At 32.4% G+C, this 25,782-nt stretch overlaps 2 protein-coding genes across 2 annotated transcripts; both read left to right on the top strand.

Moving 5' to 3' along the window:
* Window positions 1–1,536: 1,536 nt before the first annotated feature.
* On the top strand, window positions 1,537–9,561 carry LOC127709635 (gastric triacylglycerol lipase-like). The gene is made up of 6 exons (XM_052215241.1): window positions 1,537–1,564; window positions 2,018–2,216; window positions 2,858–3,104; window positions 5,748–5,819; window positions 6,042–6,113; window positions 9,296–9,561. The coding sequence occupies exons 1-6, from the start codon at window positions 1,537–1,539 to the stop codon at window positions 9,527–9,529; spliced, it is 852 nt and encodes a 283-aa protein (XP_052071201.1). The 3' UTR covers window positions 9,530–9,561.
* Window positions 9,562–15,222: 5,661 nt separating this feature from the next.
* LOC127708241 (gastric triacylglycerol lipase-like) lies at window positions 15,223–24,639 on the top strand. The gene is made up of 8 exons (XM_052213086.1): window positions 15,223–15,459; window positions 16,039–16,150; window positions 16,373–16,580; window positions 17,702–17,945; window positions 19,142–19,297; window positions 19,612–19,683; window positions 20,687–20,758; window positions 22,561–24,639. The coding sequence occupies exons 1-8, from the start codon at window positions 15,337–15,339 to the stop codon at window positions 22,798–22,800; spliced, it is 1,227 nt and encodes a 408-aa protein (XP_052069046.1). The 5' UTR covers window positions 15,223–15,336; the 3' UTR covers window positions 22,801–24,639.
* The last annotated feature ends 1,143 nt before the right edge of the window (window positions 24,640–25,782 follow it).

Genomic DNA, 25,782 nt, shown 5'->3' with positions numbered 1-25,782 from the left:
CAAACATTTAAACATGGCGGTCATTATACTTGTCCGGACTTATTTGTACTGCCTGCAGATCTTGGACTGGTCCTTGGTAAATTATTATATAATGATGACTTGGACTGGTCCTTGGTAAATTATTATATAATGATGACTTATAGTTCAAGTTTGCAGTTCGTTCTGTTTGACCGTCTTTAAAGTGTGTTTGAATTTTATTTCTGGTGAGTAACATTTCTCGGACATTCTTTTTTTGATAGTCTGAAATGGAGTGAAGAAAGAAAAATAACAATTGGAGAACAGCATAATTAACCTTTAAAATTAGGATTTCCGTGATCTTCGAAACTCATGACCTCTCTTCTAGTCTTAACCACTGCGAAATTGTTTATCTGCCCCTGGTTATTCCAAGTCAGATATTTATCTGTTCTAATAACCTCTTTCTTGTCCCTGAGGTTTATATATTTCACATATTAGTATGTTGTTTATATGTTGGTTGTCTATTGAAGGAAATAATCAACAGAATTTTGCTGTCGGACAAAAGTATTTAGGATTGAAATGTAAAAAAAAAAAATGACACAAAACAAGTGATCAAATTCGTTGAGGTCCTCATTTGTGATGAGTTCACAACAAAACTAGAACAGTGACAGATAAACATAAATAAATAAAGATTATCACATTAATATAGTGTAAATTTAGTGATATCAAAGTTTAACAGACAATATGAAGCTTTTGTTGTGGTCATTATTAGCAACTTTAATTAAGATATCCAATGGATTCTTACCTCTGAACTCTAAACACTTACAAAAGGGACATGATGTTTCTCCTGAAGTTTTTATGAACTCGGTATGTAAATTCTATAGATACAATATGAAACCAAAAGTGTGGTGAGGAGAAAAGATGGATGGACAGTTTATCTATTCATGTATTAATATTACACATGTTAATCAGATCAAGTTCAAATAGTGTTTGCTTTGTTTGAATCAAAGTAAAAATAACCTCGGTCAATACTACAGCACCTTTTTGTTGGCGTCATCGTTATATTTATTTGTATTTTTGTTTGAATTTTTTAGTCAGTTGTGTTGTATGTCTGTAATGTATGTTTACACAGTTTGGCTTCTGGATCCCAATTATTGTCACATTACTCCTGTTATGTCTGTTTGGGTTTCTCACCCAATTACGTCAATATAACGGAACTATAAACAACTGTTATACAATTGTGATGTTTAGATACCTATAAAACCAGGTTTAACCCACAATTTTCTTCGGAAAATGCCTGTACCAAGTCAGTAATAGGACAGTTGTTTTTCACCTATAGTATATTTTCAGATGATGTGCTAATTATATAATAGATACTATCTCAACACTATTCCAGGTCCAGCTTATAGCGTACAATGGGTACAAACCAGAAACTCACTCCGTACCAACTGAGGATGGGTTTATCTTGGGATTACACAGAACACCGTACGGACGACATGATAAACCAGGAGGTAATGAATAAGGAAAAAATCTCTTCATATTCATAACCAAAGATACCAGGTATGAGTTCTTTCAAATAAAATGTATCGGTATTTAGACCAATGCAACTGTAAGTGCAGAATTTCACCTGTCATATCTGAAGCTACATTCATGCCCATATCATACGAGAGATAAGATGTAAAGAAAGCACTCTATATATAGCTTCAACTGTTTGTAATATCCAACCAGGATATATTTGCCTTTGCGAAACACTTATAATGTCAGTTCCTGCCTTTTTTTCAGTTTATTCGATATCCAAACTTCACGATCAGATTCAACTTATTAAAGGACCTTATACATTTTTATTTGCATCTCTATATCCAAAATACCTTTGACTTTGCACTAAAAATAAACATTTAACTTTGAGTATGTAAGTCACGCTTTTTATAGATATAAGAGACGTAAGTCAATAGGGAAACACAAAAAGTCTGCATGCAGTAAAACAAGGCCTACGGACTACTGAAGGCACATTTAAATAATATATCTATTGGTTTCAATTCGTTTCGTTTTTTTTTATTGAAAGGTTCTAGGCCAGTTGTGCTACTACAGCATGGATTATTAGCAGATTCGTCTTGTTATCTGTTTAATGGCTATAACGGAAGTTTAGGGTTTATTCTAGCAGATGCTGGATACGATGTCTGGCTTGGAAACTCACGCGGGAATACTTATTCAATGAAACATACGAAATACAACTCAACACAAGAGGAGTTCTGGGATTTTAGGTTAGTTGGTAATTTTTTCAATAATGTTATAAGTGTTAAAAATATATAGGCACTGTTTTTGGTATTTACCAACATTGCATCTTCATGTAAAACTTATTTTTGTGTCAATAACAAGATCATTTGATATAAGCCATCTAGTTCACTTTTATCTCACTGAAATTTATTCCCTTTAATCAGGCCATATTTTACGAGACAAATTAAACAAGCAACTAAAGAGAAATATAATGAAAATCACTTTTGCTTACTAAGCAATCTAGACATGAGGGATTGAAAACAGAGATTTTACTAGCCGATGTGTAACCGTGATAGCTAGGAGGTTTAGTATAGTTTATGCTATGCATTTACTTGAATAGGAACACAGGAATAACCAAAAATATCAGAACAGTACACCAGATCCGACCAAACACAAACAATCGACTCCTCCGAGAAAATAGACATGCAATCAAAGACAAACAGCCTTTGTCCTCGTAGACTACATTTCGTGAGAGTAAAAAAACATAATGAACACCTTTATAGTACAGTTACCAATATACAACATGATTTAAACGATAATACATATTTATAGGACCAGTATCATTGTTTAATTTTATATATATTTAATTGCGGATACTGATAACTGTAAAAAATAATATTTTATACAGTTGGCAGGATATGGCAGACAAAGATCTACCAGCCATGGTCGATTATATACTGAAAACTACAAACCAAACCAATCTAGTGTACATAGGTCATTCCCAGGGCACGATTATTGGATTTACTGGGTTTAGCAGAAACAAACAATTGGCAAGGAAAATCAGGCTCTTCATTGCACTAGCACCTATTGCAAAATTGGCAGATGTCAGAGGACTTACATCTTTACTTGTCAAAGCATTAAAACCTAATATAGATGTGAGATTTTCGTTTCGTTTTTTCCTCTTTTCTTGCCTGCTTTTAAACAATAAGAATTTGATTATACAGATAATTTCAATCAATGTATGTTCCAAAATTTCCTTTGCATGTGTTTTATGATTATTACTGGCTGTCCTGTAATGTTTATTATGCCATTGATTCATACTCCTAAGAATAATATCAGTTCGAATATGTTTTTGAATTAAACTCTATATGTAAAAGGAAATTGAAAGTAACTTTTTTTCAAATTGATTTCGTTATTTGGCATACAAGATTTATTCACATTTTTATAAGTTTTATTGAAGTCAACAATTTACATATTTCAGGAGGTGTTTACTATATTTGGCAGGAAAGGCTTCCTGTTAAACAATTCTGTTAACATGGACATAGCAGATAAGATTTGTGATACTGATGCATCAGCATATGTTTGCTCAGAATTAACAGATCTAATATATGGACATGGTCTGCCTAATATTGATTTGGTAATAAGTAGTTCAGTTAAGTTAAGTTAAGTTAAGTTTAGTCTAAGTTTAGTTAAGTCTTAGTTTAGTTAAGTCTTAGTTAAGTTTAGTCTAAGTTTAGTTAAGTCTTAGTTAAGTTAAGTTAAGTTAGGTTAGGTTAGGTAAGGTTTGGTTTAGTTTAGTTTAGTTTAGTTTAGTTTAGTTTAGTTTATATAAATAAGAAGATGTGGTATGAGTGCCAATGAGACAACTCTCCGTCCAAGTCCAATGTATAAAAAATAAACAATTATAGGTCAAAATACGGCCTTCAACACGGAGCCTTGGCTCAAACCGAACAGCAAGCTATAAAGGGCCCCAAAATGACTTGTGTAAAACAATTCAAACAGGAAAACCAACGGTCTAATCTATATAAAAAACGAGAAACACTTATGAACCACACAACGGCAACCACTGAACAACAGGCTTCAGACCTAGGACAGGTGCATACAAATGTATTGGGCTTAAACTTTTCAACAGGCGCAAACCCTCATCCTAACCTGTAAAATTACAACATAAAAAGACACACTATAAAATATCAATTGAAATGGCTTAACTCGATCAAAAAGACATATAAACAAAAACAAGTAAACATACACTGAACAAATAAGTTTGATCTATGACACTATTTTAGTTTAGTTTAGTTTAGTTTAGTTTAGTTTAGTTTAGTTTAGTTTAGTTTAGTTTAGTTTAGTTTAGTTTAGTTTAGTTTAGTTTAGTTTAGTTTAGTTTTCGTCGCATGAGCTTCGGAAATGTTAATCGTATAATTTTTGTATGGCATTTAACTGCAAAAAAAAACCCAACAAAAACAAGAAAAGAGTAAATGCCAAATTTAAGGAAAGATAACATGAAATCTCAAGGAGGCAGAACTCCACATAGATATCTGAATTTGACCATTACTATAAACCGTTGCATGTCCTATATATATATATATAAATCTCAAGCATATTAATTTGAATATATAACTTTTTACCTGTTATATATATATATATATATATATATAAATCTCAAGCATATTAATTTGAATATATAACTTTTTACCTGTTATACATAGATATAAGAAGATGTGGTATGAGTGCCAATGAGACAACTCTCAATCCAAGTTACAATTTATAAAAGTAAACCATTTTAGGTCAAAATACGGCCTTTAACACGGAGCATTGGCTCACACCGAACAGCAAGCTATAAAGGGCCCCAAAAATTACTTGTGTAAAACCATTCAAACGGAAAAACCAACGGTCTAATCTATATAAAAACGAGATACGAGAAACACGTATGAACTACATAAACAGACGACAACTACTGTAATCAGATTCCTGACTTAGGACAGGTGCAAACATTTGCAGCGGGATTAAACGTTTTAATGGTACCAAACCTTCTCCCTTTTCTAAAACAATAGTATAACATCACAACATAGAAAAACAAACTATACGTTTGCTTTAAACATTATTGTTTGTTTAAAACGTATGATATGATTTTTATTTGTAGCGAAATTTCCGTTACATTGATTTTAAAGGCATATTTCCCTGTTTAGAAATTCGACACACTTGGATTAAAATATACTTATGGGTCAGATACACACGTGCATTTGGCCATGATAGTATACTTAAAAAGAGGCTGTCAGATTGACAGCAAATCGGATTTTCCTGCATAAAAATGATATTTGCAAATCTGGACCCCAAACAGGAGCAAGTAAAACAATAAATGAATTTTTGTAGGGTTCAGAAATGGAAAGGCAAAAATCAATCGAAGTATCACTTTTCGCTACTTAAAGATCTATAACTCAAAAAGCTAAAATCGTCACAGGAAACAACATATATATCTAAATTTGAAAAGATTTCGTCAAAGCGTTTTCAAGTTATTGCACGGACAATGTTTGGCAGCCCACCGACCGCCGCCCGCCCGATCGGGTTAAAAAGAATGAAAATTACTTGAAAACAATGGTCAAATTCTGATTTTACAAAATAAATCACAAGTTTGATGTGACGATGATATTATCACAAAACTTGCCATTATTATATCTATCAGATATAATTATACCTTTTAGCCTGTGGAAATGAATTGACTTTAATTCAAAAGAATCGGAGGACCATGATTAACCTTATTCCTTTTAAATGTAGTTTTATTTAAGTATTTGTTATTGCAGAGAAGAGTACCTGTATATATGTCTCATACCCCATCTGGTACCTCTGTGCAAAACATGGTACATTTTGGACAGGTATGTATTTTTTTTTAACTATTTACTAAATAGTTCATTTCAAGTTTCCGAAGTGTTTGTTTTTCTGTAAGTAACAAGAATACAAGAATGCAAATGCACCAGATTAGTTTTCAACACTTTAACTTTCACTAAAGATTGTTTTTAAATCTTTAACTTCAGTATAATAAGAATAATTTGAACGCCAATGGCATGAAATAAGTAGAAAATATGTATTGCTTACAGGGGGTTATCAGTGGTCAGTTCCAGTTGTATGACTTTGGAACGGCAATTGAAAATATGGCTCGATATAATCAGGTAACTACTTAAAATATGAAGAAAAGAACATACCAAATGACAAAAACATTGGGATATAAGACATAAAGCAGAGAACACCCATCCCTTCTTATCTCGATCAGTTGAGATACAGAAGGTGCATAAAGCCCTGTTGTCACTTTTAAAGTTTTTTTTATCAAAAACTTTGAACAAGAGAACTTGGCACTATCAAACTTTTTCTGTTAATTGGTCAATAAAAAAAGGCGGGAATTTTAGGTATACAAAAAGTAAAGCGGCTGTAAAAAGACTTCTCACAGAACGATTGCATTTGCTTTATTACTTTATCTTCTAAGTAATACTATGTATATGTAAGAGAATGATAATCCCTTTCTTCATGAATAAGTACGAGCGTTAGCGAGTACTTATCATGAAGTAAGAGATTATCATTCTCTTACAAACTTATAGAATATTGTAAAGTGCTCAAGGCTCAAATGATCTATTCAAGAATTAGTTTCATTATCAGTGCAATGTTTATAATTGATGCATGACTTCCTTTTTCGACATGTCATTTATGGATAAGTTTTAGTGATGTGAGGACTTTCTTATCATTTGGGAAATATTTTAAAAAAAATGCGTTATAGATATTAGGTGACACAACAGTAGAAAGAAAAGGTAGAAATTGTATGTTTCCTGATTGTGAGTATGAATGTAAATCGTGTAATATTTTAGTGAGGAATTATCCTTTTTTATTTACAGTTTAAATCAATTAATACATTTGAGTTACAACTAAATTTTATTTCACAGCCAATAAGATTTAGGTTATTTTTTATCTGAAAGAATTTTTTTCTTTTTTTTTGCATTGCTTTGGTATTGTTTAATTTTATAGTAATATTTTCATAATAAAATTCACGGTACCAATTTTACTGCACCAGTAAACTTCAACTTATTTTGAGATTTTTGTTTGTTTCACAATTCAACTTTTAGTCAGTTTCAATCACTGTGTGATAAATCCTTTCAATCTGATAAATGTGCTTCGGGGCAGTTGTAACTCATTTATAGAAACTCTTTGTTTTGAACTGTAAATAGACCCAAATAATAGGATAATCCCTTACTAAGAACATGATTTACATTCATTCTTCACAATTAAGAGGCATCCAATTCTACAATTTCATTGGTGGAGAGTACTTTGCTATATTCTAATTTTAGTTAGAATATAGCAAAGTACTCTCGACCAATGAAATTGTAGGATTGGATGCCTCTTAATTGTGAAGAATGAATGTAAATCATGTTCTTAGTAAGGGATTATCCTATTATTTGGGTCTATTTACAGTTTAAAACAAAGAGTTTCTATAAATGAGTTACAACTGCCCTGAAGCACATTTATCAGATTGAAAGAATTTATCACAGAGTGATTGAAACTGACTAAAAGTTGAATTGTGAAACAAACAAAAATCTCAAAATAAGTTGAAGTTCACTGGTGCAGTAAAATTGGAACCGTGATTGTTATTATGAAAATATTAATAACTTCAAATTACTATAAAATTAAACAATACCAAAGCAATGCAAAAAAAAAGGAAAAAAATCTTTCAGATAAAAAATAACCTAAATCTTTAGCTTTCCAAAACTTTGATTACTTGATCAGCGGTTGGGGAGAATAGTTATTTCCAATACATGTGTTCCGATAAAAAAAACAGGAATTTAGTTTTGAACATATTAAAAACTCTTTTAAGGGATTATTTTTGAACATTTCCCTGACATAATGAAACAGTATTTGATGTAAAAAGCCGGACCAAATTATTGGCTGTGAAATAAAATTTAGTTGTAACTCAAATGTATTAATTGATTTAAACTGTAAATAAAAAAGGATAATTCCTCACTAAAATATTACATGATTTACATTCATACTCACAGTCAGGAAACATACAATTCCTACCTTTTCTTTCTACTGTTGTGTCACCTAATATCTATAACGCATTTTTTTTAAAATATTTCCCAAATGATAAGAAAGTCCTCACATCACTAAAACTAATCCATAAATGACATGCCGAAAAAGGAAGTCATGCATCAATTATAAACATTGCACTGACAATGAAACTAATTGATAGATCATTTGAGCCTTGAGCACTTTACAATATTCTAAGTTTGTAAGAGAATGATAATCCCTTACTTCATGATAAGTACTCGCTAACGCTCGTACTTATTCATGAAGAAAGGGATTATCATTCTCTTACATATACGAGGCAAATTCACTCATGTTTTGTTACGGCAGATTAATTTTACACTTCTTTGTTCAATTACAATTTTTATTTTACACTTCTTTGTTCAATTACAATTTTTATTTTACACTTCTTTGTTCAATAACAATTCACTGTCATTCCATTTGTCAATAACAAAATTTCTTTTATTTTTACTGGAAGTCTTATCATTATTTACAACGTTTTTACTTTGTGCTTTTGTTTTGTTAAGCAAAATTGCATCATTCCTAAATTCAACTCTGGTTGGTAAATTCCCATCAAATTTTCCAGAAAAGTAGGTTTATATTCTATTCCATCAAAATCCTTCAAAGTTTTTTATCAAAATTTTGTTTGACAGTTGTCACTGTCAAAATTCCTTTGAAAAGTTTTGAAAGAAAGAAAACTTTGATAGTGACAACTGGGCTTAAAAGAAAGAACAATAAAAATCAGTACAGGAAAGACACTTAACTCTATCATAACGGTATAACAGATAACAAAGTTCCGGCAGGACAATGATAAACAATATACCATATCAAAATTCGCAGCTACTGACAACAAAATCAAGCTAAAAGTCCTTATAAGCTGCTGACATGAAATCATGCATTCCTATACACTCTTATTTCAGAATTGATTTTAAAAGTACAAGAAGACGAGATCTTGTGTAAAGCGTATACTAAATTTGCATATAACTTAAATGCAGAAAATATGAAAGAAATAGTTTAGTTTACTTTATACTATATATTTGCGAATTGATGTTCATCCGCCCAAACAAATAAAATACTAGAACAAATGAATGAACAACCACATTATTATTATAACCAATGTCATTATCAATAAGTCAATTAAGCCAAAAAGAATAATTAAAGCAAACTGCTTAAACTTTTTAGCTTTTTGGACAATATTATCGTAATCAACTTGGTGTGAAATACCACGTCTTACTAAAATCATGCAAGTGGATTCATACTTCCACAATTTTGACCTCTATTTTAGACGACACCGCCGTTTGTGAATTTATCACAAGTAGACGTTCCAGTGGCTTTATACTCTGGTGGCAACGATTATCTAGCTGATCCAACGGACGTTAAGTTTATCAGTGCTAATCTGAAGCATATAGTAGAAAATAAGGAATATCCTAAATGGAATCATGCAGACTTTGTTGTTGGGAATACACCACCAAAGACATTATACAAAGATATGTTAAAATTGATGGGAAAACTGAATTGACATAATTGTAATCAACACTTATATATTCTTGCGAATAACCATGTTTATACTAATATATACGAAAATACCTATCAATGTACTTCCAGTCAGTTTGTCTAAACAGCGACTTTTTTTGGTATAAAGTGATAGATATAGGAGGCTGTATAACCGATTTCATAACTTCGGTCCTATTCGTGACGTAATTTTGTTCGATCGTGTTGGATTACATTTGATCTCCGCTCTTTTACCTTCCAACTTTTGATTTCCACACTGGTGATCAAACCGTTAAATAAGCATGAACCGATAACAAAAACGTTAAATTAACATTCCAGTAATCAAATCGTGTGATAAGCATCCCGGTAATCAAATCATTAGATACTCATTCCAGGAACAAAACAATCGTGAGATAAGCATCCCTGTAATCAACCCGTTAGATAAGCATACCGATAAATAAATCGGTAGATAAGCTCGGTAGATAAGCATATCGATCGATAAATAAATCGTTAGATAAGCATACCGATAATTAAATCGTGAGATAAGCATACCGATAAATATTTTTTTTAGATAAGCATACCGATAAAAAAAATCGTTAGATAAGCATACCGATAAATAAATCGTTAGATAAGCATACCGCTAATCAACCCGTTAGATGAGCATACCAATAAATAAATCGTTAGATAAGCATACCTCTAATCAAACCGTTAGACAACATAATGCACATTTCTATATATATAGAATCTCATTAATGCTCACTGTGAACCCTTGCATTAAAATACTAGTATATAAATAGTGACAAGTAAACATCCATCTTCAAAATAACCTGAGGCCTAAAGGATCTAGAATTACTGTATGGCTTATATGATCGAACATTTTGAAACTACACATCGTAACAATGATCACGGGAAATTTTGTTTCCGGATGGTGCGGTGATTTCAGAGAAGAAGATTCTTTATGAAAAAAACAGTTAATGCACATCACAGAAGCAAAGTGTTGACATGACCTGAAACACATAGGCAAAATAAACGGTATCTGTTTTACACCAACTAAGTGTATGCTAGAAAATATATGTAGATCTAATCAAATTCTCTTTGGCCGTATTTATATAAACGAGTTTAAAGACTATTTAAAGAGTCAAAAAAGGACGGGAGAACAAAAATGTTTGATGTATCTTTACCTTAACATGTGTCTTTTGTTCTGGAATAAATGAAAATTAATTGTACTTTCTACTAAGATGAGAGACTATAGACGTCTTAATCGAATATTAGATACCATAGATTGAGGATCATTTAATTGAAAGCACAAATAAACAGACAACGCACAAGCAGTAAACCATAATAAAAAAAATGACCAACATTAAGGATCGGATAACGCTACCGCTAGCATCTTTTATCAAATTTATTTAGTGAACTCAGGTTCATTCGAAGGGAAAGCAAATGTTATTCTACATGTATCACAATCAACTCGATGGCAGTCTAGTTTGACAAGGACAACAACTTGAAACTAAAACAATTGCAAATGACGAGGATTTAAGATTTTCTCTATTTAACTTTCTATTCCTAAGTATACCACCTGTCACATCCTATTGCGTTTCCTTATTTCAGTTGATAAGATATGCTAGATGTTGTTATCGTTGTGACGATTTTACTTACATATTTAGTAGTTGTATACTCCTTACTTTTCATGCTCTTTTCTCATGAGGCAGACTTCATACTTCTCAACAAAAATTAAAAGAAGCTGGTATTAACCATTAACTCCAAGTTCCGCTATATAGACGGTGTCCTTTCACTGAATAATTCAAAGTTTGGTGACAATGCTGATCGGATCTACCCAATTCAATTCTAATAAAGAAAAAGAAAACAGATACAGTTTCCTATCTACATCTAGAAATTGATAATAATAGTAAATTTGAAGACATCCCTTTGAAAGTTTCACGGACGCCACCATGATTTGGTTGACCGTTATCAAATAAATGTGTTACAGAAGACCACGGATGTGTTCAACTTGTCGTAGTTCTAATTTTCTTGATTGTGACATCACGTTTCTAATATTATTAAATGAATAACATGACTGGTGACCACTATTGGAGCAAGAGTTCACCCTTGTTTTTGATGCTCATTCATGTTTTCATTTTAGTTTTATTTGGACCGTTGTTTGCCCTTTCGTCTTTTCATTTTAGCATGGAGTTGTCTGTATTTATTCATTCTGTCGTTTTGATTACCCTTTGGTATCTTCTCACTCTTCATAACCTACTCAAACTTGTTATAAGGAAAATATATCGTAATTATCACTTCAATTATTCTTCATGCAATCGACATCATAGTTCATCGATAACATTGTGTCGGTTTCTCAACCCATTTATATGACATGGTAACTTTGACCTTGATCCCACATGTCCATTGATGTCAACCTGACCTGGTATCCTTCCCAACCTCCTCTTCGCGTCAGTCTACTGTCGATCAGTGAGCTAGGACTAGGCTAACATGCTTACCCTGTCGACGCCGCACCCGTTCTCTCCATTATGGAGTTCAATCGACTTCTATTGTTTTCGATCCATCTCTGTCTGTTTTAGAATAGAAAACGCGAAACACACTTCTTGTGTGAATATCTTTTTGGGCGAGAGTAGTTATCCATATATTATATCGAAATGCATTAATCAAACAGTGAAAAATGTATGTAATTTCGATATTTTACTGCATTTACTATCATTTTATTGTTACATAAAAACTAACCAAAGATATCAAGCTTGTAATATACAGTTATTAAAACTAACCCAAGATATTAGGCTTGTAATATACAGTTATAAAAACTAACCAAAGATATCAGGATTGTAATATACAGTTATTAAAACTAACCAAAGATATCAGGCTTGTAATATGCAGTTATAAAAAACTAACCAAAGATATCAGGCTTGTTGTATACAGTTATAAAAACTAACCAAAGATATCAGGATTGTAATATACTGTTATAAAAACTAACCAAAGATATCAGGATTGTAATATGCTGTTATAAAAAACTTACCAAAGATATCAGGCTTGTAATATACAGTTATAAAAACTTACCAAAGACATCAGGATTGTAATATACAGTTATAAAAACTAACCAAAGATATCAGGATTGTAATATACAGTTATAAAAACTAACCAAAGATATCAGGATTGTAATATACAGTTATAAAAACTAACTAAAGATATCAGGCTTGTAATATACAGTTATAAAAACTAACAAAAGATATCAGGCTTGTAATATACAGTTATAAAAACTAACCAAAGATATCAGGCTTGTAATATACAGTTATAAAAACTAACCAAAGATATCAGGCTTGTAATATACAGTTATAAAAACTAACCAAAGATATCAGGCTTGTAATATACAGTTATAAAAACTAACCATTAATCTTTAAGCATTATTCTAGTGGTAGTAAAATCTTACCAAAGATACCGGGCTTATAATTAATCACTCCAAACGTACATTTCGTCTACTTAAGACTCATCAGTTGCTCAAAACTGTCAATAATAAACTTGAAGAGCATTGGAAACCAACAAAATTCAAAAAGTGGTAATCTTGCTATGGTATAACACGTGTCATAACACACGAAGGGTAAATAGTCTACACCAAAACTGGAACGATAAATTCTTCAAACTATAGAATTTAATCCCAATTTTACCTTAAATTTTACCTTCTCCTCCGTTTGTTTGATTAAAAGTACAATGTATGTCGCACCATTACTAGTACAAGGCAAACTGTTGTAAGTACATAGATAAGACCAATGTACTAACAGAAAACTAATATTATTTGTTGATATGACCGTATGTAATATTGATGAACTTCAATATATATGTCTAATCTTCCTATAGTGTCCATCCGTATATATAGTAAAAACGTCGTATGTATACTAACAGATTTTGTATAAAATACTAATATGATCAACAACAAAAAATAATTTTAAAATCATATCCTTAATTACCACAAAGATGAAAACATGGTTTCAAGTAAGTAAGTAAGTAAGTAAATTTTATTTAGAGTCGGCATATGTATACATAATAACAGACAAAACATGAGCTCTGGTGAGCTCTTTAACCTACTACCACATACAAAAACATGCAGCATCATGCAAATACTAATAAATAAAAATGAAAAAGCATGCAAATATAATGAAAGCAAATTGATTTTGATTTCTGAGCCTCCAGAGTCAATGCTCATGCGACAAGCACCTCTATGTGCATTGAATGGGGGAACCAGCAAATCACTTGAATATCATAACAATACTAACAGACTAAAAAGCATAAAATCAATAAATAAATAAATTATTAAGCACTGGCATTTAATAGCAGGTATATATAATAAATGCATAAAAAGAGCAAAAGGCCATAATAAAAAGAAAAAAAAAAATATCAGCTATGAGACAGCACTGGATGGAAACGGCATAAACTGCAGTTACATTTTTGACCCCCACACCAGGAATTTATATAATTCCTAAATTAGTCAAAAGAGGTCATAATTCTAGTCTCATTGGGAAGGGAGTTCCATACTTGTGCTGCCTCAAATCTAAAAGATCTTTTACCATAACTTGAGGTTCTAGGTCTAGGTACCTCAGCAGTGTTCACATACCTGCAATTATATGAATTGTTTTTATAACAACTAGATCTTGAATAAATAAGTGACATTTTTTATTAATTATTTTAAAGGTATCCAAGGCAATTGAGCGCATTCTACGAGTTTTTAGTGATGGAAGGTTTGAAATCTGCAGGAGTGTTTCGTATGAGTTCTGATGGTCTTCATAAATAAAGCGAAGCGCTCATTGAATAGACATGACAATGCGGACACGGTGTATTACTATGACATTATTTTGTAAGGTGAAACCATTTTGGACATTTCCATTCTCGTGTTAATGCATTGGGAAAAGTATGAAAATCATACAAACTGACGTAACCGCACGGAACAATGTTTGCTTACCACATAAAATTGTATAATATACAGTTTTTATTATTATTTTATAACAACAAGTGTTATAATTAAATCAAAGGTTTGTTTTCACTCTCAATCGCGAAATCAATAACTTATTAATTAAACTGGTCATTACTGTGTGGTGCCAATATGCAGACAAATTCCTCGTTTACGACTTCTAATGTCAAAGTTTAAAAGATTAGTATAATGAAATGGACAGAAGTTATTACACAGTTCGGCTATCTCTGATGTCTCATGTTAGTAGGTGGACAATCGCAAGTCACAAGTCACAATGAGAATGGGCTGGTTTTTGGGCAATACTTATGTCATATATATTTTTTTTTATAAATGTAAGCATTGCGAATACTTTCATAAAAAGGCACAATTGCATTTTTCTTGATACATTGGAAATCTATCAATTGTTTTTATCAGTACTTGATAGATACTGGGGGGAAAATTGCCATTACTACATTGTTGCTAATAAATCCATGCTTTGGTGTAAGAATTTGTAGACATTAGTTAAATTCGACATCAAGCATGAATTTACTTTAAAGGCACTATAGGGGCATCGATTTACCCTTTTTGTTTAAGATTTTTAGTAAATAATCTTAAATATTTTAATTTTGCGAGAAAGATAGCTTACAAAGTTATTTTGATTGTATTCTCCAAATTTGAATGTAACATATTTATATCATTTTATATTTAGTATCTTATTTCACATCAAAGTGGGGTGATGTTGAGTAATCTATTAATTGTTTATTTCCGTTTATAGGGATAATATGGTGTTTTTGATAAAGGGGGCATTAAATGTGACAAGATAATTTTATGGTATAACATTATCAAAGGACGATTTTCTCATTGTTGTGTCGGTGTTAATCTGAAAGATGAATGCGCTACGTGTTGGAGATATTGTAGTTTTAGTTTGTACTCTCGTTAGTGCATCACCCGTATCAAAAAATGATTTAAATTTCATGAAGAAGGTAGATCCAGATGCCTATAGAAATGTTGTAAGTATCCAATCATTTTATGATATGGTTTTTAATACTGATTTATTGCAAACAAATGGGTTTTTTTTGTAGAGAAGGTAAAAAAATTATTCTACAGCATATGAAATGTTGGGCAATTAAAAAAGATTGTATGTGATATAATAGTATATTTGTCATCGATTGAATCGCATTTCGTACTGATCGAGACAAATGTAAAGAAATGGACATGAAATGAAATGCCATTTCAAGGGCATGGAAACATTTCTTTTTTAATTTTTATTAACTCAGCTGCTTCACTAAGTTATTAAAAATATCTGGAAGGATCTTGTGTCGGTTTCTGTCAGATTCGCTTCCATACAAAAAGTGAAATCGGATGCCGAACGAAGTACGCGTAAACCATGTCAAATCACGAACTTTTAGGGAAAACTTAATCTTTCATGATGAAAAACTACATCTTAATAACTCGATTCTGTGCAAATATCTTACTTGACATCGAAAGAGTTTGTTACACTATTATACGGTTTTGATAAATAATCAGAACTTTTCCCACCTTATTTTGTTATTACTTCTAATCTAAAACTTCCATTTTGTTTGTTTTAGTCACAGTTAATAACAAGTAAGGGGTATCCTTTCGAAGAACATTCAGTGGTGACAGCAGATGGTTACATTCTTGGTTTACACAGAATTCCTCCAAAGCATAGCTCAGTTGTCGGTAGTAACTTTTCTCAGTGTTTTTCTCTGTAACATATGTAATGCTCTCTATGAGTTAGTCTATCATTAATTAGAAAGGAGACGGTTTTATCATTGAAGGCATAAAACACAAAGACAATTTTGATTTATCTGTTTTATAAAAAAATCTGTTATTTTAAATGAGACATACATGTACAAGAAATTGAAAATATGTGAGTCCATATAGTTCAGCTATTTGTTTCAGGAACTAATGGCAGCAATCCTGTCGTTTTGCTTCAACATGGACTGTTGTCATGTTCTGCGTGCTGGGTGGAAAATCTTGCCAGTCAGAGCCTCGGTTTTATGTTGGCTGACAGAGGCATCGATGTCTGGATGGGAAACAGTAGAGGAAACACATACTCAAAACGACATAAAACATTAAAACCTGCAGATGAAAAATTCTGGAACTTTACGTAAGATAAAACTCTTACAGTATATCAACTGTGTATTTTTTCCGAAGTAATGTGAAATCAGTCCTGTCTTTTTAGTAAATATCAATTACATAAGTCACGTAGCCATCTAGCAATTGGTAATTTTAGTAATAATGATTTGTGCATATTGTTCGTGTTCCTCAGTCTTCAATATTTGGCTTAAACCGTTTTTGATGAAAGTTTATCCAGAAAAGCGCTAAGGACTCATATAATTTATACAGTGTTATTTCCTTCGTTTGGTATCTTCCGCCTCTTTTTTTAAAATCAATTAAAGTTGCAATGTCAAAAAAATCAGTTTTCTCCGCCTACATACATTGTCTCTCTGAAGTAATCATCTGCATGTTAAATGCTTATCCGTATCATACGTTAAAGAACAGAACAATTTATTAATATCAATAGCCAAAATGTTAGAATGATGATTTTTATAATTTGTGTCCCCATCTCCTTCTCTGACTATCGCCAAAATTTGAATAAAGTCTAATTTTCGACGTTTAAATCTAGCAAATTTTAATTATAAAAAGTTGAAATTTCGAGATTTAAAAAGTCAAATTTCAAGATTTAAAATGTCAAATTTTAGATTTAAAATGTCAAATTTTAAGATATAAAATGTCAAATTCTAAGATTTAAAATGTCAAATTTTAAGATTTAAAATGTCAAATTTTAAGATTTAAAATGTCAAATTTTAAGTTTCAAAATGTCGAAATTTATAGTTTAAAATTTCGAGTTTGAAAAAATGAAATTTTTTGAGCTTTTAAAGCAGAAATTTCGAAATTTGAAAGTCAAGACTTCGAAGTCATGACTTTTAAGATGTTGAAAATGAAATATCGAGTAAAGTCGAATTTATAGATTTTAAAATATCATCGTGAAAAGGTTACTTTCTAATTTTAATTTCGCAAAGTCCTTAAATCTCTTCTGTTATATTAATGAAAGTATCTCCAACAAAACTTGAACGCTTGAAGCCGAAAATCTGGTCATCTAACAATGTGTTAGTATAAACACGCTGGGGTCTCAAACCAAAATGTACCTCAGGATGCCACAAACCTCTAATGAAGTCAATACTGCTAGAAAGAGTTGGATTCCATTTGAATCTATTAATTTTGTAGATGGGACGAAATGGCAAAATACGATCTTCCTGCCACAGTAGACTACATAGTGAATACAACCAATAGCAGTCAGATATATTATGCCGGTCATTCTCAAGGCACAATGATTATATTCGCTGAATTAGGACGAAATCCAACACTAGCTTCTAAAATAAAACATTTCTTTGCTCTTGCACCTGTGGCTACTCTTGGGGACGTCGGAGGACCTTTTAAGGCAGTGGCTCCGTTGGCAAAAGACCTTGATGTAAGTTTCTTGTCCAGTCGAAAGTTAATGTGCTATGATACAAAATGCAAAAAAGGTGTGTGTTGTGTCTCTAACTATTTTATGTTTGCATGTCATAAATATAAAGTAAAAATTTTTTATTATAAATAATTGTTATTATTAGCATGAAAAAGAGTTATGACAAATTTCCCCTGTTCTTGTTTTACTCAGAGCATTATAATTAGATGAAACCATGCAAGGGTTGACTAGAGTATAGAGATGAGGTCATTCCTGGACCTCTCCCTTTCTGGTAGTAAAACCCTTGCTTAAAAAGGCGTCCGTTTTTGTGCTTGATGATAAGTACGCGCCCATGTCCGGTCATAATAAAGACGTTTAGTCCGACGCCTCATGTAGAGAGAGTATCATCGTTTAACAAAATGTAATTATTCATATCTGAAAGACAAAACATGACTTTATACCCGACATATATGTTTGTTTAGTTTCTGAGTGATCTTGTAAATTTATTTGAGAAAAAAAAAATGAAAATTTGTCCTAATCAATCACGATTGCAGTATTGAGCCATCTTAAGAGTTTAGTGAATGGGAAAGTGTTCATAAAATACGCTGTTATGTTGTTTAAAGCCCTTAAGTATTTGATAATGTGAATTTTAGTAAAGATTGAATACTTTTAAAAATGTCCCTGCTGTCATATAAACTCAGGGTAATTAGACATACTTCTTCCAAAAATAAAAACAGGTACATGCTAAACACTATGTATATATTTTTCTTACCACAAAACGAAATTTTGCAATTACTTACCATTTTAGAATATGAATAAACCTGTTTATTATTTCATTCTGCAAAAAAAAAAAAAATTACAAAAATACCGAACTGCATGATAATTTCAAAACGGGGGAAGTCCATAAAACCTGACAAAATCAAACACACAATTGTATCAACCAACAGAACGAATGGAAAACAACTGTCAGATTCCTGACTTGGTACCGGCATAAGGGCTAATTTCTTGCCTCTTGTTTTGGTTTCAGGCTTGATGATTATCTCTCTGTTGTTAACCGTTTTTTACAAATTTATCGAAATTGCTTTATAGTAGCACCAACACGAAAACAGTTGCAATTTTATACAATGCTAACCATGTATGGAAAGTTGTGGGTTTCATTTTTATTCTTTTTTTTTTGTAAAGGCATTTGACAATAATAACCTTGTAATACACTGTTTCAGATATTATTTAATCTGCTCGGGAAAGGAGAATTGTTACCAACATCTGACTTCATTCGTTTAATTGGACATGATTTCTGTGGAAACAACCTCGGAAGTATTGTTTGTGAAAATTTTCTTTTCTTTCTTGCTGGCTATGACTCAAAACAGATGAATCGGGTGAGTCAAGATAGAAAATAACCATGGAAGCTGTCACCGACTTAAAAGATGTAAATAGAAATAAATGGAAGACATAATTAGTTACTAAATAACATGTTTTATTCAAAACAATTCTGATATATTGCATTTTTCATATCATAACATTCTGATATTTGGATTTAGAAGTAACACAATAAAAAAACAATGAAGCATTAACTGGAACAAAGAATTCAGAACATCAAACCGACATATACTCACGATATAAATTTTCCATAATTTCAATATAAATATACAGTATTTAATGTCTAATATCTAGCAATTCACTTTTTTGTCAGACAAGGATACCAGTCTATGTCGAAGAACATCCAGCAGGAACATCGGTTAAAAATCTTCTTCACTATGGCCAGGTAAACCTTCATTATGCTCACGTTAACCCTCTTAACTATGCTCAGATTAACCTTTGTCACTATGCTCAGGTAAAAAAAATCACTATGCAAAGGTAAACATTTTCCACTAAACTTAGGTAAACCTTCTTTACTTTGCTCAGATCAATGTTCGTCACTACGCTCAGGTTAATCTTCTTCACGATGCACAGGTAAATCTTTATCACAATACTTAAATAACCTTCTTCACTATGATCAGGTACTGCTTCTTCAGTCAGCCTTTTTCACTATTAGCAGGTAAACCTTCTTCACTATGCTCAAGTAAATCTTATTCACTATGCTTAGGTAAACATTTCTAACTATGCTCATGTAAACCTTCTTCATTATGCTCAGGTTAACCTTCTTCACTTTGTCCAATTAACCTTCTTCACTATTCTCGAGTAACTCTTCTTCATTATGCGCAGGGGGCCTCGGTGGCGTATTGGTCTAAGAAGTCGAACTACTGTATCACTCCAAAAGTGCTATCATTTCAGTTGAAGTATGCATAATACTTTCGAGAACTTATAGTCCAATGAAGTGATTTAATATCAGTTGGTGTGTAGATGATAAATTCTTGGACTAAAAGTCCACTACCAGTGGTACAAGTTCAGTGCAAGAATGCATGATACTTTCGGGGAATATGAGTCAATGAAAAATTAATATATGGGAGAGGTAATATCAAAACAAGCCTTAAAAAGAAGCCAAACCAAAGGAGCTGGAACCATAGTTTTGAGAGAAAATAAGTTTAAAGCATTCATCAGCTGAGAAAGGTGCTTATCAATTAATAATTATAAAAAAGCAGTGATTACTTGACGTGTTTATCCAGGTTGCACTTACATTCCACTTTTCTCGTTGTTTCGACCTAATTATAGTAAAACATACTAACTATACTTAGCTGGTTTTAACCAAAAAAATGTTTAATGTTCCATGATTAAAACGAACGTTATTTTATTAGTACATCACCTTTTTTGTAAACCATCTTTTTCAGAGCGTTTTGAGTGGAAAATTTCAAATGTTTGATTACGGTTCTTCCAAGGCCAATATGGAACACTATAATCAGGTAAATAAAGTTATATATTATTTTAAAAATGAAAATAACCTTGATAAATTGTATGCATCTTAATTGCTCTTCTGGATTTATCTTCATAAGGAACGCTAAAAGCCATATTTAAAAGCCAAAGGTGTATACGTACCTTAACACATGAAGAGCTTTATGACCAAAAGGGACCTAAGAATAATAGCGAAATCCATTTAAGGTCAACTTTGATTTGAGGGAGTCGAAACTTGGAAAAGGTATGTAATAAATCATGTCAGTACAAAAACACTGGCTACTTAGGGGATGATTGTTCCTCTTTTCCTTGATTCTTGTTTTTTTTCTGTGGTGTTTGTCAGTTCTTCTTCGACTTATTACATTTGAATGTCCCCTTGGTATCTTCCGCCTCTTTTTTAAAAACTCATAACAGTTTTGTTATTTTTGTAAACTTGGAAACTATAAGAAAAAAATCGACAATAGTGATAAAACAGCAAATCAAAAACAAAAAACTGAAAAAATATATATACAAACAAAATCAAAACAGTACTGCAAACAAAGATGTCAAAAAAGTATCTAAAAATCTAAAAGATGATAATCAATGAGAAGCCATTTATGAAATTACATACAAGAATTTTTTTGTAAATCTTACGTTTGGAGGACGTGTTTTTCAAGATACAATCGGGAACAAACTGTGCCCCTCTTCTTGTCGACTTGTTCCTTTATTCATATGAGGCTAACTTCATACAGGAACTTCTTAGGAAGAAAGAAAAGAAGTTAGCAGTATCCTTTAACTTTACTTTCCGCTAAATAGATGATGTTCTCTCACTAAATAATTCAAAATTTGGTGATTATGTTGAACGCATCTATCCCATCGAACTTGAGATAAAGGATACAACAGATGCAGTTAAGTCTACTTCATATCTTGACTTGCATCTAGAAATAAACAATGAGCGTTGGTTGAAAACAAAACTTTACGAGAACAGAGATGATTTCAGCTTCTCAATTGTGAACTTTCCATTTCTATGTAGCAACATTCTAGCAGCGCCTGCACACGGAGTATATATCTCCCTGTTGATACGATATTCCAGGGCGTGCATTTCCTATCATGATTTCCTTGATAGAGGGTTGCTGCTCACAAGGAAGCTATTAAACCAAGAGTTCCAAGTGGTGAAGTTGAAATCAGCCCATCGTAAGTTTTACGGACGCCATCAAGAGTTGGTTGACCGTTATGGAATATCCGTTTTACAGATGATAGCGGATATGTCCATAATGTCGTAGCTACAATCCTTCCCCTTTTCGTGAATGTGACCTACCGAATTAGACTTATTACCGGGTTGTACTAACATGAGCAACACGGCGGGTGCCACATGTGGAGCAGGATCTGCTTACCCTTCCGGAGCACCTGAGATCACCCCCAATTTTTAGTAGGGTTCGTGTTGCTCAATCTTGAGTTTTCTATGTTGTGTTTTGAGTACTATAGTTTGTCTGTTTGTCTTTTTCGTTTTTAGCCATGGCGTTGTCAGTTTATTTTCGACTTATGAGTTTGAATATCACTCTGGTATCTTTCGCCTCTCTTTTTTATCCCATCAAACATATATAATTCCACCCAAAATTAAGAATGCTATTTTAGCTTAAATCTTTCACTAATTTTTTAGTCTTTTAGTTTTAACTTTACAAATACATCTCGCAATTTATCTACAACAGGTTATCTCCATTCTACAAATTGTTAAATTGATCCATCTACGTTTGTGCGTTTGATGGTTAGGTCAGAATCGACAAGAATGGTTGAAAGGTAAAACGTATGTACCATTTTTACTTTTTAATTTCAGACCACAGCTCCGTTATATGACGCCAGTTTAATGAAGAACAATGTATCCCTATACACGGGTGGACATGACATCCTAGCGGACCCCAAAGACGTCAAACAGCTGATAAAAAAGCTTCCGAACGTTTACCGTCATACAGATATCACCACTTACGAACATCTGGACTTTATCTGGGCCATAGAAGCCAATAGGCAATGCTATGATGATATCATTATGACAATTTTATCACATGAAAATCACTGAATGTACAACTTTCCATGTGTGCGTTTTGTGTTTATTTTGCGTTGCGCAAACCTAATGATTATTGAATCGGAAAAAAATCCTTTATAAGTAATGTACAAGTAGCCTTAGAATCTAATTCCTGATTCCTAATTCCTAATTCGTTTCAGTACATTTTCATAGCATATAGAATCATATAATTTCAAATCAATAAGTGAAATCACAAACATTACAATTCATATTCCACAGTGTGGGAACGGAACTGTACGGTTTTGTAATGTTTTGGTCATTCGGGAGACTGTCAATCGGGGCCCCGCCATTCGAAACAATAACAAGTTGCTTGATGGAAAGTTTGATGAACTCAAATGTTACTATATAACGTTTCTGCTGCAAGTTTTGGTAATCAAAACATTCTATATGTAAATATGAACCAATAAAATAATAAAAATGACATATGCATCCAAACGTTTTCCTTAGAATGGTGGAGCTCCCAGTAAGTCGATCAAAACTGTCACGGAGCAGCGATCAAAAATGTTAAATAAACATCGAAAAACCCATCGTTACTACCAGAATTTTCACATGTACCTTTTCTGATATATAGTCTTACCTGTCTGAAAGTTTAAAAGCCATTGTCCCAGTAGAAATCCAAATATATTCATTTTCTAAATGTCGGATATTTTAATTGACTGTACAATCGCTTGCAAGTTTACTGTACAATCACTTGGAGCTATCCTGTACAATCGCTTGGCCAACTTTGGTTAACAAAAATTGAAAGGAAGTAGAAATATCTTAATTGGCTTGATTTGTTTGACTCGTAATTAAATGTTCTATATAAAAACTGGCTTAGCACTGATATTTTCGATTGCAGGTTAAATTAAAGCACAAATGTCATTACAATTATTTTGTATCATCATATTTTCGTGATACATAGCTTTAAAAACATATTTTATTTGAAATATATGAAACACAAAATATGATTGCAGTTATACACAAAGAGATTGAGAACAATGTTGCTCTTATATCAATCTCCCTGTTAAAAGATAAAAGGAAATGACTGCTTTTTAAATGGTTAAAACGTGACATTAGGATATGTGTTTCAATGCTGTTCCAAATCGGAGATAAAGTCTATTAAAGAGGAATTCATTATAGGCCAAAAAGTAAATTGATATTTTAATGGAACATAATAGTTTCTAGTGTTTACGTTTTGGGCATATGAATAATTATGACACTCAAGTAGGAAATGCTTACTGTTATCTATTCTGCAACATTCATGAACAGTTTTTTCTTTCAATGAGATTTATGTCATATAAATGTTCATTAAAAACTACTGCAATCCAATGCAACATAATATATATGTCTGGCATGAGTTTGTTTTCCTTGTTCTGTAATGATTTAATAACAGTTATTTGGTATTGTTATCAATTTTTTTTTATTTAAGCCTCAATAACACATTCGAAAGTCTCACTAATGTGTGAAGGTTTTATTTTTAATTAATGGATGCAGTCTGCATTAGCGGATCCGGTGTGCGGGGGAGGGTGTTCTGGTGGTTGAAACCCCATTTTTTTCGATTTTATTTATTTTGTGAAAGTTTCATGATGTTCTATGGTTTGGATCACCCTTTGTTCAGAAAGGATGGATCCACGTCTCGTATGCTATCGTCAATGATAGTTTTACGTGATGAAATGATCATTCAATTGATTTTTTTATAGTTTGGTCTTGTGTGCTGTAACACCAGTTTTGGGGAGGACTGAGCGCACACAAAAATATTTAACCCGCCACTATCTTTATGTGCCTGTCCCAAGTCAGGAGCCTGTAGTTCAGTGGTTGTCGTTGGTTCATGTCTGTCTTTTTTTGGGGGGGGGGGGGGGGGGGTTACATCTTATTAAGAGAGCTTTATACCACCAGTAGCAAAGATAGGTTTAATCCACCATTTTCTACATAGGAAAATGCCAGTACGAAGTCAGGAATATGACAGTTGTTGTCCATTCGTTTGATGTATTTGAGCTTTTGACTCGTTTTGCCATTTGATTTCCGTTTTGAATTTTCTTCGGATTTCAGTATTTTTGTGATTTTACTTTTTTTTTGTATTAAACAGAATATCTTATTGACAATTATACCACATCTTCTTATTTTTATTTTATGTTCATTGCCATATACGTGTATTTTCTTTGTTCCGCGAAAAGCTACCACCATTCCACATTCGAATGCATTTATCAAGTTAGAATATCCCGGTCCTCTGATGAAACATTCTTTGTTGTATTGTTAATATACGTATATATTATTTTTTAAACTGTTGGGATTAATAAATTAAGTGAACATCGGCGGATCCAGGGGGGCTGGGGGGCGCGGGCTCCCCCTTTTGTGGGAAAAATTTGGTTGATTATATAGGGAATCACTGAAGCATGACTGGAGCGGGCCCCCCCCCTCCCCCCCCCCCTTAGGTAAGTCAGCGTCCCCCCCCCCCCCCCCCCTTATGAAAAGTTCTGGATCCGCCACTGGTGAACTACAAAATATGATTACCCTTCCAGAGCACCTACTCACCTTTTCATTTATTTATGTTTGTACGAGCACTATTTTCTTTAAAATGGTTTCTTTACATTTGTACTACCCTTTTATTTTGTCTTGTATGCTTATTGTTCGAATGTTGAGTTTCTCTCTGATATAGACACCTTAAAAAGTTTCCTTGATATAATCTTAATCGGCAAAATGACTGAATTCGTACTCATTTTTATTTCAAATACTATAGATGAATATAATAGGACAGATGAGGAACAACCAATGAAACGCGTATGTAATGTATTTAATGATATGGCCAAGCGATTGTACAGGATAGCTCCAAGTGATTATACAGGAACTTTGCAAGCGATTGTACAGTCAACTAAAATATCAGACATTTAGAAAATGAATATATTTGGGTTTCTACTGGGACAATGGCTTTTAAACTTTCAGACAGGTAAGACTATATATCAGAAAAGGTACATGTGAAAATTCTGGTAGTAACGATGG

Source organism: Mytilus californianus, unplaced genomic scaffold (assembly GCF_021869535.1).
Source record: "Mytilus californianus isolate M0D057914Y unplaced genomic scaffold, xbMytCali1.0.p SCAF_7, whole genome shotgun sequence".
Taxonomy (NCBI): Eukaryota; Metazoa; Mollusca; class Bivalvia; order Mytilida; family Mytilidae; genus Mytilus; species Mytilus californianus.
The sequence above is the reverse complement of the archived record's forward strand: the minus strand, read 5'-3'. Positions and strand labels throughout refer to the sequence as shown.